Consider the following 19,465-nt stretch of genomic DNA (forward strand, 5'->3'; position numbering starts at 1 on the left):
ACCGCGCGGCGGGGCGCCACTTCCGATTCCGGCTCCCACGTGACCGCGCGGCGGCGGCGGCGGCGGCGGCGCGATGGCGGCGAGGCTGGCGGGCTTGGCGGTGCTGCTCGGGTTCGCGGCCCGCGGTGAGTGACCGGCCCGGCGCCTCCGTCCCGGAGCACCCGCTCTGGTCTCCGCGGCCCCGCCCGCGCTGCCTGCCCGCCTGCCCGCCTCCTCACTGCTCGTTCCCCGCAGGGCCCGCGCCCGGAGGCGCCGCCAAGATGAAGGTGGTGGAGGAGCCCAACACTTTCGGGTGAGTGGCTGCGCGGGGAGTGGGGGTGCGGCGCCGCGGCCCGGGCCTGCTTCTCCCTGACCCTGCCGCGTCTCGCAGGCTCAACAACCCGTTCCTGCCCCAGACCAGTCGCCTCCAGCCCAAGAGGGACCCTTCACCCGTGTCTGGTGAGTGCGGGGCCCTGACCGCTGACGTGCCGGGGACCCGGGGCGAGCAGGGAACCGGCCCAGCTTCAGCACCGGTGGGCCGCGTCAGCTCTCGGGAGCCGGCGCCAGGGAGGGAGAGGGGTCTTGGAAGTTAGGGCCTGGAGGCTCATGCTGTCCTTTGTCAGCCTTCTAAGTGCACGCTAACCTTCCAGAGCGTGCCTGTGCCGGGTTCACTGGTTAGGGACTTAGTCCTTAGTTTGTTTTCCTAGAGGTGATCTCTGTTATCAGGTTTGGTGTCTGTTTTCTTAAACGCTTTTTAATGCATTTACATGCATAAGCTTACACGTAAAAAACGTGTAGTAGGTTTTTTGTGTGTGACCTTTGCTTTCTTGTTTTGAGTAGTACCATTTTACTGCTCAAAACGGGATTCTTTGGTAGCTCAGCTGGTAAAGAATCTGCCTGCAATGCAGGAGACCCCGGTTCGATTCCCGGGTCGGGAAGATCCGCTGGAGAAGGGATAGGCTAACCACTCTATAGTGTTCTTGGGCTTCCCTGGTGGCTCAGCTGGTAAAGAATCTGTCTGCAATGAGGGAGACCTGGGTTCGATCCCTGGGTTGGGAAGATTACCTGGCGAGGGAAACTGCTACCCACTCCAGTATTCTGGCCTGGAGAATTCCATGGACTGTTTAGTCCATGGGATCACAAAAAGTCGGACACCACTGAGCAACTTCCACTATGCAGGTTTGCTTATTTGCTGTTGTTGCTCACCGTGGGTCTTCGCTCTTCTCACTTGGTGCCTAGCATTCCGTAGGATGCTCTGTGTTCTTTCATTGTCCAGCAAGGTGTTGTTTATTGGTTTCGGTCACTAAAAGCATTGTTGAGAAGAATATCCCTTCTAGGGGTCCCTGTTTCTACATCTATTGGAGTGGTTTCCTGCAGCAGAATCTCAGGAGTGGAATTGCTATGTTGTTAAATGGGTGTTAAATATAAACAAACCAAAAATCCAAGGGAGTTTTTTCTCTGGTGGGTAGGACTTGGTGCTTCCACTGCAAAGGGCATTGAATTCAATCCCTGACGCAGGAACTAAGACCTGCAAGCTGCACAGCGCTCAGTCCTGTCCGACTCTTTGCGACAACGTGGACTGCAGCCCACCAGGCTCCTCTGTCCATGGGATTCTACAGGCAAGAATACTGGAGTGGGTTGCCATGCCCTCCTCCAAGGGATCTTCCCGACCCAGGGACTGAACCCATGTCTCCTGAATTGCAGGCAGATTCTTTACCAGTGAGCCATCTGGGAAGCCCACCAGTTAAAAAGAAAAAAAATCCAAGGTCTCTTTTTAAAACAAATATTTATTTGGCTGCAGCAGGTCTTAGTTGAGGCACTTGGGATCTTTGATCTTCACTGGGGTATGTGGGTCGAGTTCTCTGACCAGGAATTGAACCCAGGTCCTGTGTGTTGGGAGTGCAGAGTCTTAGCCACTGGACCACTAAGGAGGTCCCTCCATTTTTTTTTTTTTTCTTCAGTTGAATGCTACCATGTGTTAGGGTCTATGCTGTGGATGCAGAAATGAAGAGGACATACAATGTCCTCATGGAGTTGACAGTCTTAATTGGCAGGGGAGTAGGCTGACAAAAAAAGTCGGTAAAATGTAGACTGGTGAAAAGTGCTCTGTAGGTACGGAAGGCAGAGAAGAGTGTGCGTGCGGGGTTGTTCTGGGGATTGCCATTTTAAATGGGGGGCTAGTTCAGGAAAAGACTGAAAAATGAAATTTCGGTCAGAAACTGAAGGGCAGTGGGAGTTAGGGCTGTGACTATCTGGGGGAGGAGAGTCCAGCAAAAGGAGTGGCCACATACAGGCCTTGAGCACGGATGCCAGGCCTGGAAGGATTGGCCATGGGGTGGGGGTGGGGCGCCGAGATCAGAGACGGAGGGTACAGCTGTGAGCTTTCACTCTAGACAGACTTTAGCTTTTTACTGTGAAAATATTGAATAGAAAAACTGAGGAATGGGGCTGTGAACAGCAGCATACACTCCGACTCAGTGCAAGAGCTGATGTTCTGCTGTGCTTGCTTTACCTTCTTCTCGTTTGAGACCAGGGTTTGATCCCTGGGTCGGGAAGATGCCCAGAGAAAGGAATAGCAACCCACTCTAGTATTCTTGCCTGGAGAATTCCATGGAGAGAGGAGCCTTGCAGACTACAGTCTGTGGGGTTACAAAGAGTTGAAGACAACTGAGTGACTAGCACACACACACACACACACACACACACACACACACACACACAGAATGCCTTGTACAGCTATCCCGGGTCCCACACTCACCCCGACCCTCGCTCCGGGAATCAGTCAAGGGGAATGTATGCGTCTGGTTAATTACGCGCTGGGCAAGCCGTCTCACTATGAGACAAGTGAGCAAGGTTTGAGACTTGCAATTTATTTTGGAGTGTGTCCAGCCAGAGTTGGGCAGCGGGGCGCTGTGGCCCACCCTTCACGAGGTCATTCTTTTGTCATCAGTGGATTTGCAGTTGGGTTGCTGTGTTTCTGCTTGTGCTCAGTTTTAGTGCTTTCTCTACACATTTTTACTTTTGATTTTTCCTTGATTTAGAAAAAAAATAGTTCTAGACAATTTCAAGCATGTGTGAAAGTGGAAGAAGGGTGTGTGAAGCACCAGGCACCCTCACCTAGCTTTCTCTTTGCCACTCTGGTTACTTTGAAACTAATTTCTCTCAACTTAATTTATTTGTAATATTTTGGTGTGCATGTATTGAAGGACACAGCAACAGTATCAGTCGGTAAAATGCCCTCATTGTGTGAGATGTCTCCAATAGTCATGCTCTCTAACAGGCCGGTGGTTTGAGTCAGTAGGGAAGGGCCGTGTGTCGTGCACTTGACACACGCCCACGTGTGCTCCAGCTTCCTCGACTCTATAGATCCCTCCCTCCGGCTCCTTGCGATTTATCTACTAAGGAAACTGGGTCGAGTGTTTCCCACATTCTGGACTGTGTCCATTGGATTCCCGTGGTTAACGTTTGTTCATGTAGTAGCTGGAGTCCAGCTGTGTGCCTGTGTGCTGGCCGGTCCTCTGGGTTTCTCAAGAGCAGTGGGGAGAGGTGTCCCCCACCTGGCCTCTGTCTCTCACCTGAAGCTCCCATGTATAGCCCTTTCTCAGGGAGAGGACCTTCCAGGCTGTTCCTGGTTGCTGAGTTTTTACCATGAATAGCTGTTGGGTTTTGTCAAAGGTTTTTTCTAAACCTATCAAGGTGGTCCTGAGTTTTCTTTTTCAAGCTGTTTCTAGGGTAGGCGAGAAGCTCTATATAGTCAGCAAAAAGACGACCAGGAGCTGACTATGGCTCAGATCATGAACTCCTTATTGCAAAATTTAGACTTAAATTGAAGAAAGTAGAGAAAACCAGTAGACCATTCAGGTATGACCTAAATCAAATGCCTTAGGATTATACAGTGGAAGTGAGAAATAGATGATAGAGTGAGTGCCTGAAGAACTATGGACGGAGGTTCGTGACATTGGACAGGAGACAGTGATCAAGACCATCCCCAAGAAAAAGAATTGCAAAAAGGCAAAATGGTTGTCTGAGGAGGCCTTACAAATAGCTGAGAAAAGAGGAGAAGCTAAAAGACAAAAGAAAAAAGGAAAAATATACCTATTTGAATGCAGAGTTCCAAAGAATAGCAGGGAGAGATAAGAAAGCTTTTCTCAGTGATCAATGCAAAAAAAAATAGAGAAAAACAATAGAATGAGAAAGACTAGAAATCTTTTCAAGAAAATCAGACCAAGGGAACATTTTATCCAAAGATGGACACAGTAAAGGACAGAAACGGTATGGACCTAACAGAAGCAGAAGATATTAAGAATGAGGTGGCAAGAATACACAGAAGAACTGTACAAAAAAGATCTTCATGACCCAGATAACCACGATGGTGTGATCACTCACCTAGAGCCAGACATCCTGGAATGTGAAGTCAAGTGGGCCTTAGGAAGCATCACTACGAACAAAGCTAGTGGAGGTGATAGAATTCCAGTTGAGCTATTTCAAATCCTGAAAGATGATGCTGTGAAAGTGCTGCACTCAATATGCCAGCAAATTTGGAAAACTCAGCAGTGGCCACAGGACTGGAAAAGGTCAGTTTTCATTCCAATCCCAAAGAAAGGCAATGCCAAAGAATGCTCAAACTACCACACAATTGCACTCATCTCACATGCTAGTAAAGTAATACCCCCAAATCTCCAAGCCAGGCTTCAACAGTACGTGGATGGTGAATTTCCAGATGTTCAAGCTGGTTTTAGAAAAGGCAGAGGAACCAGAGATCAAATTGCCAATATCTGTTGGATCATCAAGAAGGCAAGAGAGTTCCAGAAAAACATCTACTTCTGCTTTATTGACTATGCCAAAGCCTTTGACTATGTGGATCACAACAAACTGTGGAAAATTCTTGAAGAGATGGGAATACCAGATCACTTGATCTGCCTCCTGAGAAATATGTATGCAGGTCAAGAAGCAACAGTTAGAACTGGACATGGAACAACAGACTGGTTCCAGATCGGGAAAGGAATACGTCAAGGCTGTATATTGTCACCCTGCTTATTTAACTTCTATGCAGAGTACATCGTGAGAAATGCTGGGCTGGATGACGCACAAGCTGGAATCAAGATTGCCAGGAGAAGTATCAATAACCTCAGATATGCAGATGACACCACCCTTATGGCAGAAAGCAAAGAAGAATTAAAGAGCCTCTTGATGAAAATGAAAGAGGAGAGTGATGAAGTGGGCTTAAAACTCAAAATTCAGAAAACTAAGATCATGGCATCTGGTCCCATCACTTCATGGCAAATAGATGGGAAACAGTGGAAACAGTGAGAGACTTTATGTTTTGAGGGGCTCCAAAATCACTGCAGATGGTGACTGTAGCCATGAAATTAAAAGATGCTTGCTCCTTGGAAGAAAAGCTACGGCCAACCTAGACAGCATTATTAAAAAGCAGAGACATTACTTTGCCAGCAAAGTCAAAGCTATGGTTTTTCCCATAGTCAGGTATGGATGTGAGAGTTGGACTATAAAGAAAGCTGAGTGCCAAAGAATTGATGCTTTTGAACTGTGGTGTTGGAGAGGACTCTTGAGAGTCCCTTGCACTGCAAGGAGATCGAACCATTACATCCTAAAGGAAGTCAGTCCTGAATATTCATTGGAAGGACTGATGTTCAAGCTGAAACTCCAATACTTTGGCCACCTGATGCAAAGAACTGACTCATTGGAAAAGACCCTGATGCTGAGAAAGATGGAGGGCAGGAGGAGAAGGGGACGACAGAGGATGAGGTGGTTGGATGGCATCACCAACTCGATGGGCATGAGTTTGAGCAAGCTCCGGGAGTTGGTGTTGGACAGGGAGGCCTGGTGTGCTGTAGTCCATGGGTCGAAAAAGAGTCGGACACGACTGAGGGACTGAACTGATAGGGTGGGGATCTTTGGCTTTTGAATATTGAGCCAACACTGTGTTCTTGGAATAAGCTTCCCTTGAGCATGATGAATACGTGTATTTTAGGGATCTCTGGGCTAATTATTTCTGACTTTTTAAAAGATTATTTTTAGAGTTTCACATTTCTTTCTAATTTTTATTTCTCTGCTGAGATTCCATTTATGCACCTTGTTTTCCTTAACACTCTGGAACATGGTTGCAATATAGCTGCTTTAAAATCTTGTCTGTGATATTTTGTTATAGCAGCTCGAATGAACTAAGTACCTCATGTAAGTGGAGTCATGCAATACTGGTTCTTCTGCGATTTCACTTAGCACAGTATCTCAAAAGTTCACTTTGTGGCCTGTGGCAAGACTGCCTGCCTTTTTAAGGCTGAATAGTATTCCATTGCCCATGCGCACTGCATTCTGTCTATTCATCTGCCGTGCACACTTGCGTTTTTACCTTTCGGTTACTGTGAATAAGGCTGCTGTGAACATGGTCTACGTTTGAGTCCCTGCTTTCAGCTCACATACCCAGGAGTCAGTTTGCTGTATCATGTGATTCTGTTGGGTTGGCCAAAGGTTCGTTTGGGTTTTTCTGAAAAATCTTTAGAGAAAAATCTGAGATGAACCTTTTTGGCCAACCCCGTATGTTTAAGCTTTATGAGGAACCACCAGACTTTTCAGCAGCGGCTTGTGCATTTTACATTCCCACCAGCAGTAGCAGTGTGCAGAGGTTCTGGTTTCTCTGTATCCTAACCAGCATTTGTTCTGTGTTTGTTTGTTTAATAATGGCCATACTAATGTAGATGAAGTGATATCTCATTGTGGATTTGATTTGTATTTATTTTTCACTTCAGGAAAATGTCTAGTAATCCTTGGTCCATCTTAAAAAAATTTTTTTTTTCTGATATATTTGGCTGTGCTGGGTCTTAGTTGGGACATGTGGGATCTAGCTCCCTGACCAGGGATAGAACCTGGGCCCTCTGCATTGGGAGCTCAGAGTCTTAGCCACTTTTCTAAGCCACTTGGACCAAGGAAGTGCCCGTGGTCCATCCTTTAATTGGGTTGTTTGGGGCTTTGCTGTTGCTATGGGAGCGCCCCACATTTCTAGTTTTCCTTCTGGTACCGTTGCCTTTGGCATCATTGCCAACGCTCTCATGTTTGGTGCCGTGTGCTTGTAACTGTCACGACCTTGGTGAGGGGACCCTCATGTGTGACACCCCCCTTACCTCCCTGAACAGCGCTGACTGGCAGTCTGTCTCGTCAGGTGTCGGCGTGGCCGTCCCCGCTCGCTCTACTTGCGTCTTTTTCCATCCTCTCACTTGCAGCCTGCTTGTGCCCTCGAGCTTCAGTGTGTCTCTTATAGATAAGAGTATGCACAGTTGGGTCACATTTCTTTACCCGTTTAGCCAATCTGTGCCTTCTGAATGGGAGAGTTTAATCTGTCTACGTTTAATCACTGATAAGGAAGGATTTGGAGAAGACAAAACAGCAGAATTTGTTGTATAGTTGTTTTTTGTTGCTCGTTCCCTCCATTCCTTTTGTTGACCTTTTCCTAAGCGACCTGTTCTGACATCCTTCTTACCTCCTTTTGTGTGCATTCTATGTAGCCATTTCCTCTCCAGTCGCCAGGGGATTACATATGATCACGTAACTCAAGTCTAACTTGTACATGATTGAAGTTGGTGTGACTTGAAAGACTTCTCCTGCACAACTCTGTCCCTCCCCAACTTTGTGCTGGACTTCAGAAAGTGACCCTTCAAGCGTGAATCTGTAGCTACATCCATGCTTCTTGTCTTTTGAACCCTGTAGATTTGCGGCTCAGGACCATGGCACTGCTTTGAGTTTGCCCGTGTATTTGCCTTTCCTGGGGGCAATAAGGGGCTCCGTCCAAGGCAGGCTTGGTGGTAATGAAATCGCTCAGCCTTTGTCTGGGAGAGTCTTGATTTTGCCTAACTCTTGGAGGAGGGTTTCCTGGAGGTAGACTCCTTGGTTGACAGTTTGCCTCCCACCCCACTGCTCCCTGGCCTCCCAAGTGCAGCAGATAAGTGGTGGGTAATCATTGATCCCTCCATGGAACAAGTCACTGCTTGGCACTTCTGCCTTGGTGTCTGCTGTTTCTCTTCAGTCTTGGTGGGGGTCTCTGAGTGTGTTGTACATGGAGTTCAGTGAGCCACCTGGATCTGTCCATCCGTGTGTTTTGTTGGGTTGGGGCAGTTATTTCCTCAGATCCCGTCTCTGCCCCTCCTCTTTACCTCCACTGTCTCATCACTGGTTCTTCTCTCTGCTCAGAACTGTTGAACTTCTGTGGGTTTATTAGTTCAGTTGTATTTTTCAGGGTTTTCTAGTTCCTCTCGACATGGTTCTCACCTCTCTGCCCACGTGTCATTTTCCCGACTCGCTTTGGTTCTTCCTGTTTCCCTCCAGCCCCTTAAGTATATTTTAGGCATTTGTTTAACTGAAGTCTTCAGTCAGTCCAGCGTCTGCGCTTCTCCCAGGTGGTCCTGTTGCGTTTTCCTTTGGAGAGGCTGCGGGTCCCTTGCAGGCTGGCTCGGTGCTGGGGCCCTTCACCAGGCTGGGCCCCAGAGTTCAGAGCCTGGGGGCGTCCGCGTGCAGGCCCCCGGGGTCTCCCTGCACTCCTCCTGGGCCCAGACGGCCTGCTGTGTGTGTCCAACCGTCACCCCTCACCCGCAGCCTTCATGAGCAGCCCCCTTTCCTGCCTGGGATCCGAGTTGAGCAGAACAGAGGCTGGGCTCCTGGCAGGCCTCAGCCAGGCTGCTCCTCAAGGCCCCGCTAGGGCGGGGGCTTCACTGCAAGGGGCTCACCTGGCTGCAGGTAAGCCTTCTCTGGAACGCTTGGCGGTGTTTTCACAGGGTGTGAGCCGGCGCTATGTGAGGTCGCTCACGCCCTCCGCCTGGCTGTCACGTTTCCGGCACTTGCCCTCCCAAAGGGCCCTGACTTTGGGCTCTGCGCCTGCTCAGGACACCACGCTCAGCAGGCTACGCTCTCCCCGCAGGCCCCGCGCACCTCTCCAGACTCTCTGGCAAGTGCTTCAGCCTGGTGGAGTCCACGTGAGTGAGGGCAGGGCAGGGTGGCTGGGGGCCGGGGCCCCGCTGACGGCACCGTGCCCGCAGGTACAAGTACGAGCTCTGCCCGTTCCACAACGTGACGCAGCACGAGCAGACCTTCCGCTGGAACGCCTACAGCGGGATCCTCGGGTGAGCGGGGTGCGGCCGAGGCCCCGGGGGCACCGAGCCCGACCCCGCCTCACTCTCTGCCCCTCCGCAGCATCTGGCATGAGTGGGAGATCACCAACAACACCTTCAGGGGCATGTGGATGCGGGATGGCGATGCATGCCAGTCACGAAGCCGGCAGAGCAAGGTGGGCGGTGGAGGTGGGGGTGGGGCGGGGGGGCTCCTGCTTCCCCCACTTGCTCACTGAGGTCCCCCCAGGTGGAGCTCACCTGTGGCAAAAGCAACCGGCTGGCCCACGTGTCTGAGCCAAGCACCTGTGTCTACGCGCTGACCTTCGAGACGCCCCTCGTCTGCCACCCCCACTCCTTGTTAGGTGGGTGCCCGGGCGGGCGGCGGGGGGTTGAGGGGCAGAGGGGCTCAGCTCAGCCAGTTTCTATTGGACCCTCAGTGTATCCGACCCTGCCTGCGGCCCTGCAGCAGCGGTGGGACCAGCTGGAGCAGGACCTGGTGGACGAGCTGATCACGGCCCAGGTGAGCCATGGGCAGGCCCCAGATGGGGGCCGGGCAGCCCAATGGGCGCTCCCTCCTCATCCTCCACCTGCAGGGCTACGAGAAGTCGCTCAGGGCGATTTTTGAAGATGCTGGTTATCTGAAGACAGCAGAACCAAATGAAGCGGCGCAGCAGGAAGGAGGCACCAAGGGCCTGCGGTTTGAGACGCTGGAGAGCTGCCAGGAGGTACAGACACGGCCCCCTGGCCAAGGACGGCCTCCCACCAAGGGCCTGACCACTCTTCTCCACTCCCGGTCTAGGCACATAAGGCCCTGTCCCAGGAGATAAAGAGACTGCAAGGTGTGCTGACCCAGCACGGCGTCCCCTACGGGAAGCCCACAGGTCTGTGGTGGCCGGTGGGGGGTGAGGGGGCCAAGCCCACCCGGGCTTTATGCCTGCCGGTCGGGTCCTGACTCCCACTGTCTGGTGTTTCGGCAGAAACCCCCAGCTCTGAGCACTGGGGCCCCCAGGTGCCCACGGCCGGGATGGCAGAGCCCCTGCGAGGTGACCCTGGACTGCGTGGGGACACCCTGTGACCCTCAGGACTGTGGGCTTCGGCCTAAGGACCTTTCTCTCCGTCTGAGCCAGCAGGCCCTCGGGGTTGTCCTCAAAGATGCAGACAAAATAAAGATCAGAGTTTTAATTAATTTCCATACTGATAAAAATAATTCCATGAATTCTGTAAACCATTGCATAAATGCTATAGTGTAAAAAAATTTAAACAAGTGTTAACAACTTTAAACAATTCACTACGAGTAAATGATTATGCATTATAAATACTACCTTCTGGGTTAAGAAAACTCCATCCCAATAACATTCTCATCTAAACACTCGAACATACAGATTGGGGCTTCCATAAATTAATTTGTATGAAGCGTCCACAAGGAGTCGAGGTCTTCTGCCCACAGCGACAGACGGTGGGATGATGGAGTGTCACCGCTAACACCGAGCACGCAGGAGCTGACACACCGGCAGCAAGAGCCGCGGCCTCGCCGAGCACCGTGTAGCTTCAGCTGCTACGCCCAGCACCCCCTTTTGTCACCCGAGGGCGGGGCGGTGACACCCTGAGCCCGGCCCGGCCCAGCCTGGGAGGCCCGCTCAGCCCCTCAGAAGGCCAGGGCCACCCGGCCGCTGGGGGGCAGCCCAGGAGCCCCACCCCGGTGGTTCTTTGGTCTTGCCACCACACCTGTCGTCAGAGCCAGCAAGTACCTGGGGGGTGCGCCTCCAGTTTCCGGAACCCCACAGAGAGTACTGACCGGAGTAGCTTATAAATACACCTAAAGCTTAATTGTTCCTGTTTATAATTTGAAAATGTCTAGGCTAGATGTCGATTACAGACATTGTCCCGTTTGCCTAGAAGGCCAAAGGCCTGCTGTGGGAAACAAGTGCATAAATATTAATAAAAATAAAGAACTTTAAACAGTGATTACAGTAGCACAAAATATACGTAATTTCTAAGAGCTAATAAATCATCACTATAATTAGAAACAAAGGTTCACCACAACTGAGTCAGAGTTACCGTTAGCAGCGGGCGAGCTGCATGGAGCCATGGACCCACCTTTGAATGACAGCTTTCCCATCAGTGTGTCATTAAAAAAAGGTTTTCAACCTCTCACTATAGTAAATACATTCTAATTTGGTCACTGATAAAAATTTTTACCTAGTCACTTTGCACTTTAAAAAAACGCTATATAAAGTCTTTGGCACAGCCCTGGGCAGGCGGGCAGGGACAGCTAGTCCCTTCTGGGCCAGGGCCCAGTCCCCGCTCCGTGCCTGCAGCAGACTCCAGGGAGATCCTTGCCCTATCTACGTCTGCAAGTAAGGTCTCAGCCAACTACAGACAGCTTTTACTTCCTCCCGGATTCCTCGGAAAAGTGACCCAACGCAGACAGGAGAGACTGAAGCCAGCACTGAGACCTGACCTGTTCCCAGCAGCCCCGCTGCACCCTGGCCCTGCACCGCCCTCACGGTGGCCAGGTCCTCCACCCCCTTGTGGTCACGTGACCACAACACCTGGACAACAGACCTGGCGACAGTGTCTCCCACGCGGGTGGGCGAGGCTCCAGCCAGGAAGCCCACTGTGAGCTTGGGGGAGGGGAGCATCCAGGGCCCTCCCTGCTGCCCTGCTGCCTCGCACGCTGGCCGGGTCCAGAGAGGAGGAACGCGCCATCCCCGGCTCTCCAAGGCATAGGCACTTGAGCGGGGCCTGTGGCCACAGGGCTGTCACTGACGCTGCAGTTACTGTGCACACTTTCAGGAAGTGAGTTCCCGTCATAAAATTTCATCTACATGTATATGTCTCTCAATAATCACTCTGCTATAAATACTATTGGTTTGCACTTAATTTGAAAACTGTAAAAATCCTAGGTTATCTCTCACTACTAGATAAATGCTCACTTCATAAGTACTAATCTCAGATAGGAACTAGCATGGTTACCGTGCTAGGGGCTGAGAGAGACCAAGAGGAAGTGCTCTGTTCACAGTACACGTGTAAAGCTTCATATTACCGCATATTAAAAACACGAACCTCAAAGCAGCTCAGAGCAACTTGGAACCTCTGCCTAAACTCTTCCATCTACAAAGTGCTTCTCGGGACTCGAGCTCCCAGGATCCAGTCACAGTGGCGTCAGGACCACAGACCCCAGTGGGTCACCCTGCCTTCACGCCCCGTGGGGCACCAGGGTCAGCGAGGAAGAGTCTGAGGCCATGGGTGGGCCGTGCGGGGCTGGGGTCCCGACGTCGGTGGCACCAGGAAGCGGACGAGGCAGCCGTCACCAGGGCAGGGGCTGGCCCGCGCAGTAGGCGCACTCGGGGGCGCTGGCCGCGCAGGGCTCGCAGAGCACGCGGTGCTTGCAGGGCCGCAGGACGGCGCCGGCACGCTCCCGGCACACCACGCACTGTTTCGCCCGCAGCTGGAAGATCACCTGCGGGCCAGGCGTGAAGCACCATTAGGCTGGGGCATTAGGCTGCCCTCCTGCGGCCACCCAGGAGCCAGGAGGGGGCGGGAGGATCCACCACAAACCTCCGGGGTGGGGCTGGGCTCCCAGAGCCTGCGCCACCACAGGGCGAGGGGAGGGGAGCTGGGCAGGCGGCCCGTGGAGAGGCCTGGGCAGGATGGACGCCGGCTCCTGAACAGCCTCCGGCGAGAAAAGCCAAAGCCCGTGTACAGGCCCCTCGGAGATGAAGTGTGTGCAGGCCGGGCCAGGGAAGTGACATGCGTGACAGGCAGGGGCGGGGAGCCCCCAGACGCCCCGGGCTCTAACAAAATGCCTGGTGTGGAAGGGTCTTCCTGCTGAGCCAAGGGCAGCAGGTTCAGCACTACAGCAGGGGGGTGACTAAGGACCCTGGAGGGTGACCCAAAGACGCGGGTGACATGGCCCCTGTCCAGGGGGGCACGGTGGCTGAGAGGAGGCAAAGGGGGAGTGGACGGAAGCTGTACCGGGCCCCCCGCCCCACCTCGGTGCTCAGCCCGCTGGTTCCTTGAGGACGAGCCTGGACTCACCCCGTCCACCGCCTCCAAATCCAAGCGCAGCTGACTCTGCAGCGAGTGCAGCTTGGGCAGGGGGATGGCACCGATGTCGCCGCAGCCGCTCAGCCCGGGGAGCGCGGAGGCCAAGCCCCGGCCCTCCAGCTCCTCCTGCAGCCGACGGAATTGCGCCTCCACCTCCTCCTTCTTCTGCAGCGCCAGCTGCCGGGCACTGTCGGCCGCAAGCGCCCGCTCCTTAGCCTCCTTGGCCTCCCGCTGCCATGCGTCGCAGGCCTGAAACCCAGGAGCCGAGGTGACCCTGCGGAGCCGGCTCCCCGCCCCACGCCCTGCTCAGCCCCGCGCCCCGCCCCGTGGGCCCCGCCCCCTGCCCCGCCCGCCCGCACCGTGGCCCGCCCAGCTCACCTGCTTCACCTGCTGCCAGGACTCCTCCCACTGCCGGATCTTCCTCTTGGCCTCATCCAGCTGCCTCCGGACCCGGGCCAGCTCGGCGCTGCTGGGACTCACGCCTGAGGAGGCCGCGGGGCCGGCGTTCAGGATTGGGGACGGGCTGGGAGAGAAGCTGCCAGAGACGAAGTCCCAGATGCTGCCGGGGACGCCGTTCAAGCCTGAGTGTGGAGGAGCTGGCGTCAGCCTGCTCGAGCTTGGGCCTCTTGGGCATCCCCCCAGCCAGCTCTGGGGACCCCAGCCCTGCCCCCCGACAAGGACGCCTGCGCCATCACTCGCCCCAAGAGCTGTGTCGTGGGGGCCGCGGAACTCAGACCCTGGTCCCAGAACCCTGTCCACACTTAGGACCTGGAGGACCCCACAGGGTTTCTGGTTACCTGAGTGACATCTATTGACGTATGTGACATCAGAGAGTAAAACAAGCATTTAAAAACATGGTTTCTTTAAAAATAACAATAAAAACATTGTTTCTTTTAAAACAGATCACAAGTTTCCATTTGCAGATGGATTCTGCAAATCCATCTGCTTCTGTGCTTGGCCTCTGCTGACTTCGTGCGCCTGGCAGCCTGCGACGCGAGGCGGGTCCCATCAGAGTGGCGTCCTAGGGCGGCATGGGGTCCCAGGCACGCTGATCCCCCCAGAGGTCCAGGTGCGAACCCCAGGCCCTGTCCCCAGGGCACGTGCAGCCGAGCAGCGGCAACAGGACATGATGGACTGCACTGTGGCTCCCCCCACCCTGGGGCCCCACGAGGCCACTCACCGAAGGAGTTGTAGGACGAGACTGAGGGGCCCAGTGCTCTGGGCTCCGACTTGAGGGGCGGCGGCTGCTGGGGGGGCGTCATGGCCGAGGAGATGAGTGGGCCCGGCAAGGACTGGGAGAAGGAGCCGAGCGGGGAGGCGGACAGGGATGAGGAAGAGTGCAGGGATGGGGAACGCGGCAGGCAGCCCGGGATGGCCACAGGGGCAGAGCCCCCCAGCGACCTCTGACCTGCACGGAGTTGGGGGAGTGGTGTCAGGTTAGTGGGAGGCGGTTGCTGCAGCCCCAGGGACCAGACACACAACAGGAGACCCTCTGCCCTGGAATCTCCCGGCACTGCCCAAGCTGGGGGACTCCCACCCAGGTGAGAAGGCCACACGTCTCACCCCTCAGATGCTCTCTAGGCCCGCCTGGGTGACCTGTCCACAGGCACAGTGGTCCCAGAACGTTTTAGGCCCCAGAAGTGGTTTTTTTTAAGATCAGAGAAATTAAAAAAAAAAAAAAAAAGATGAACTTTTACATTGAAGAAAACGATTCAGTATCTGATGTGAACTGTGAACCTATTTGTCTTCATACCAATGTGGTGGTTACTCGTCTCCTCGAAATGGCCACAAAGGCCTGCCCCCGACTCTGTAGGGACTTTGGGGTGGGGGGTGCAGGGAGGCAGACAGGACCCCTCCCACCCCAGAGGCACAGGGGGCGGTCCTGGAAGGCATCGGCTTAGGTGCTACCTGTGGGTCCCAGGTCACGGCCGTCGTGTTCCTCCAGGTCCTTATCCGGGGGCACAAGGCTGATGTCACCAAGGTGAAGGTCTAAGGTGGATCCTGCAGGACAGATCTAGTGTCACCGAGGGGGGATCCAGGCTCCTGTGGCGGGGGGACCCACCTGGGCTCGGGGTCCACCCCTCCTATAGCCATGGCAACACAGCCCTCATCTCGCCGACTGAGCTTCTGATCATTTGGTAAAATCTGACCGGATCACATGCCTGCCTAGTAAAGAAAATCTGAGGAGGGCGACGTCCATGGGGAGAAAGGGGCTCACGGACAACGCGGGGGGGACCTGCACTGACCTCCACCCCAGGGCCCAAACCAGGTCCCGCAAGTGGGCAGGGTTGTTTCCCTCCTGTTCTGCTGGGGACCCCTGTGCACCCCCCCAGGCCTGTCATAGGGACAGGGGAAAGGGCCGTAGCCCCCACTGTCCCCACCTGACACGCCCTCCAGGCCCTGGCACAGAGTGGGACGCTGTCTCAGGACGGCCAAGGTCAGGTCCGCCAACCCCCCGAGTTCCCGTGGCCCCATGGGGGCAACTTGGGGGAAGTGTGGCCTGGGGACCAGGGTCCAGGAGAGCAGGAGCTTCAGGGACAGACCCAGGGCCTGAGCAGCCACCCAGCACAAGCCACAGCCAGGTCTGGGGAGACGTGGTGATGCTGAGGGCCCAGCACATGGGAGCGCTGCCACCCCAGATCCCTTCTGCCCCCAACCCTGCTGGGGTCCACTCCAGAGCACCCCCTCCAGGAGGCTGGGGCCTCTCTGGCATGGCTCCGTCCTATGCCCCCTGCTGGCCACAGGGCCCCACAGTGCCCCTGATGCCTGGTGGACACACCGAGGCCCATTTCAAGAGGCCCCAGACTCCAGCCCGGAGTGGACAATGGGACCCTCGTCAGGCCTGCCTGCTCTGGGTCAGCCTCCCGCCTCCGCTCCCAGCTGCCCGGTGCCAAGTGGCAGAATTCCTGGATGGCAACCGACAAGCAGCAGAGAGCTGCGCTTCCGCCCAGGCTCCTGGGGCCCACCCTCCTGCCTTCCCAGCGGGGAATCCTCAGTGGTCCTCAGTCTGCGGATGCTCTGGCCTCCCCAGCGCCTTGTCCTCCTGTGGTCGTCCCTCCCCTGTATTTTGTGTCCAAGTTTCCTTCTTCTAAGTACATGTTATATCATATTAGGACCCATCCTAATGACCTCATTTTACCTTAATTACACCAGTAACCATCCTAATGACTTCATTTTACCTTAATTACACCACTAAAGACTTTTATTTTTCACTTTTTGGTGGGGGGCAGGCTGCACTTCACGGCTTGCAGGACCTTAGTTCCCGACCAGGGGTTGATCCTGGGCCCTGGGCAGTGAAAGCGAGGAGTCCTAACCACTGGACCACCAGGGAATTTCCTGCAAAGACTTGTTTCTAAATAAGGTCACATTCCCAGGGTCAGAAGCAGACAGTGCAGGGCTGAGGCAGGCCTTTAATTTAACCATCAGTAACTGGGACCACCCATCCTCACCAGGCTGTTCTCTGTGCCCAACAGCGCCTCCTGCAGGCCTGGGGCTTCAGGCCTCTAAGGACCCCTCCTGCCTCGGTCAACTCTGCAAAGGGGGCTGCCTCTGGCTCCCACCCTTCCTAAGACATGATGGCAGGCCCCTCAGGCCCTCACCCAAATCCAACCTGAGTTGGCTGACCCCCACGTCTTGCGATCCCCAGTTTCCATCTCACTCTTCAAACTGTTGCCCCAGCCTTGCCCCCCAGCCCTGAGTGGTGCTCCTAAATGCCCCCACCGCCACCCTCCACCTGTCCTTCTTCCCTCCTCTGCCTGGGGCCACCTCCTGGCCTTCCCGTCCTCCTTGGCAGCCCCGCAGCCCCTCCTGTGGCTGTCACACCTGGACACCAGTTACCTCTGTGGTGCTGACCTGCAGACACCAGCTGTCCTCCAGCGCGGCTGCATCACTGCCTGCCGGCAAGGGAGGACCCACAGCAGCCCTGGCCCCTTAGCAAACTGTGTGCGCGGTGCCTCCCTCAGGCTGCTGCACCGGCACCCACGTGCTGAGCAGGAGCCCAGCGCGGCCCTCAGCTGCTCCCCCCCACCCCCTTAGGGCCCCCATCTCTGCAGGCTGCCCCCAACCCTGACCTCTTCTGTCCCAGGAGACTTTCAGGGATGCCAGCCCCTTCATGTCCCAAGCCCGGCCTCCTGGAAAAGACGCACCCCCCTCAGTGACTGGTCCACGCTTCCCAGCAGGACCCTCTCTCACCCTCACCCACCCCGGCAGGGGCCCCTCTCTGCCTTCACACTGCAGCGCTGCTGTGGGCGGCAGCTTCACACACAGCTCCCATCAGCCCCAGCACTTCTGAGAAAACGCCAAAACCCTTTCAGAATCTCCCCCTGCTAGATCCCTTCAAGTCACCTGGACCGTGTGGTCCATCTCAGACCCAGACCACTGCGGGCTGACGTGCAGACTCACCTGCTGTGCATAAGCAGGGTGACCCACCCATTGCATACTTGCCCCGCACCACCTCCCCAGGCTGGGACATGCCCGTCAGCTGGGCCCAACAATGTGGACTTGGCCCTTCACCCTGCAGTGGGGGGATCAGGTTGGCTTCAAAGCTGGCAGAGTTTCAGAAACGTTTTTTTGACTAACAAAGGCATGTAAAAGGAAGGAACGGATGGATGGATGGAAATAAACTGAGCGCAGGAGCCTTTTTCACCTGGAAGGCATTTACTTCATCCCACTCCCCCACCCCCACCCTGTGACTCAGCACAGAAGGACCTTGCTGTTGCCCTGCCCCCCTCAGGTGCAGCCAGGGCACAACCAGGACCAAGTCTCACCTGACAAGCCACAGCCTGTGTGGGGTGGTGGCAGGTGCCCCCGAGAAGTGTCCCAGCCCCCAAAAGAATCAGTGCTGCTTCTCTTGTCCTACTACACACCCCACTGCTCCCTAAGATCAGACCCAGGTTCTGAGATGTTCTCTCAAAAGAAATGACTTTTAACACTCAGAATCTACGTGACTGAGTCACCTGACCTATAACCTGCCGTACCTGACCGTGTCAAAATGCCAGGAACTGCCCAGACATTAGTGAGCAATTAGCTGAAAACTGCTGAGTAACAGCCCTGACAAAGCTCAGTTCCCAACGTGACACAGCACATCTGAGGGATGCCCAGGTCCCCAGGACCAGGCGACACATGGGGACAACTTACAGCGCAAGGAATTAGAGGCCAGAATGGGAAACCCTGACCCGTCACCCCCTGGGGCGGGCCAGGATGCCCCTGGCTGGCTGTCCTTCCGCTAATTGCTGGATGGACACGCACCCGACAAAGCGGCTCACTGCTGGTCTGAGTTCCCCATAGCGCAGCGGCAGTTCGCAGCAGGACAAGGCAGGGACCCTGGGAGCGGGAGACCCACCCACGCTAGGCGATGCAGGTTTCCCTGGAGAGCCCGGTGGATGGCGCCCACGCAGGGAACACCCGGGCGCCCCCGCAGAGCAGGGTCCTAAAGACGGGAGATTTGTTTTGGCCTCATTCCGCAACCCCTAAGATCCTGGCACGGACCCCTGGCTGTCACACCTGGTCGGGGCGCAGGTGCCGCAGAGTGCTACGAGGGCCACTGGGAGGGGAGGGGGCGGCCGGGGTGGCGAGAGGAAGAAGCGGATGCACCGCACCTGAGGGGTCACCTGGCCCGCTTGGGGGGACGGGAGTTGGCCGCCTGCGGGGAGGGGATGGGGGGTGCATCTAGCGGGGGGCAGATGGCGCACCGCCCCATCCGCAGCTCCGGGGAATGACGGCCCGCACCTTACCGGAGCGGGGCTGACAATGCTGACTCACCGTTCCCGCACCCCGCGTTGGTACCGCCGTCACCGCCGCCGATTCAAACGCGGCCCACTCCCCGCCTGCCCGCGCCGGCCCCGCCCCTGGTGACGCAAACCTGAACACCCCGCCCCAGACGGGATGCCCCGCCCCTGGTGTCCCGCCCCGGTGACGTAAGCTTTAGATCGCCCCGCCCCTAAAACGTCCCGCCCCGGTGACGCAGGCCCCTGGGTACCCCGCCCCGGCCCCGCCCCCTGGGTACCCCGTCCCACTGCCCCGCCCCGCCCCTGGCCCCGCCCCCAGGGTACCCCACCCCTGGCCCTGGTCCCTGGCCCCGCCCCGCCGTGCAGACAGGTGCTTGCGGACTGGTGCTCGCCTCGCGGCTCCACGTCCTCGGAGCTCCGCGTCCTCAGAGCACAGCGTCCCACCGCCCAGAGCACCGGCCTTCGGCGGGGCACTCCACCTCTTCGCACCAGCACCTGACTCTGCCGGCGCTGCAAGGCGGCGTGCTGGGACCCCGGGCCCAAAGTGTGCGAAAACCACCGCGGCGAGGGCTGCTCTGGTGGGTTAAAGTGGGA

The 19,465-nt window shown here is 55.8% G+C and overlaps 2 protein-coding genes across 8 annotated transcripts in view; one reads left to right on the forward strand and one right to left on the reverse strand.

Annotated features, from left to right (window-relative positions):
- Positions 1-30: 30 nt before the first annotated feature.
- GNPTG (N-acetylglucosamine-1-phosphate transferase subunit gamma) lies at positions 31-11,060 on the forward strand. 2 transcript variants are annotated; one of them, XM_061400698.1, is made up of 11 exons: positions 31-125; positions 235-292; positions 371-438; positions 8,906-8,960; positions 9,024-9,107; positions 9,178-9,271; positions 9,343-9,457; positions 9,533-9,615; positions 9,689-9,820; positions 9,895-9,976; positions 10,073-11,060. In XM_061400698.1, the coding sequence occupies exons 1-11, from the start codon at positions 74-76 to the stop codon at positions 10,168-10,170; spliced, it is 921 nt and encodes a 306-aa protein (XP_061256682.1). In that variant the 5' UTR covers positions 31-73; the 3' UTR covers positions 10,171-11,060. The 2 variants fall into 2 exon arrangements, with proteins under 2 accessions (XP_061256682.1, XP_061256683.1); XM_061400699.1 differs by lacking the exon at positions 9,024-9,107 and having other exon boundaries at positions 38-125; positions 10,073-10,281.
- UNKL (unk like zinc finger) overlaps positions 10,260-19,465 on the reverse strand; it is a 32,957-nt gene continuing 23,751 nt past the window's right edge. For 5 of the 6 annotated variants that reach the window (XM_061400687.1, XM_061400688.1, XM_061400690.1 and 2 more), the window contains 5 exons: positions 15,054-15,146; positions 14,326-14,553; positions 13,524-13,726; positions 13,137-13,394; positions 10,260-12,558 (listed from right to left, as the gene is read on the reverse strand). In XM_061400687.1, coding sequence (XP_061256671.1) covers positions 12,406-12,558; positions 13,137-13,394; positions 13,524-13,726; positions 14,326-14,553; positions 15,054-15,146 — 935 coding nt within the window. In that variant the 3' untranslated portion in view covers positions 10,260-12,405. Of the gene's footprint in view, positions 12,559-13,136; positions 13,395-13,523; positions 13,727-14,325; positions 14,554-15,053; positions 15,147-18,905; positions 19,163-19,465 lie in introns of those variants that run through there. The other variant, XM_061400692.1, reaches the window with a different exon arrangement.

Source organism: Bos javanicus, chromosome 25, assembly GCF_032452875.1.
Source record: "Bos javanicus breed banteng chromosome 25, ARS-OSU_banteng_1.0, whole genome shotgun sequence".
In the NCBI taxonomy this organism is placed as follows: Eukaryota; Metazoa; Chordata; class Mammalia; order Artiodactyla; family Bovidae; genus Bos; species Bos javanicus.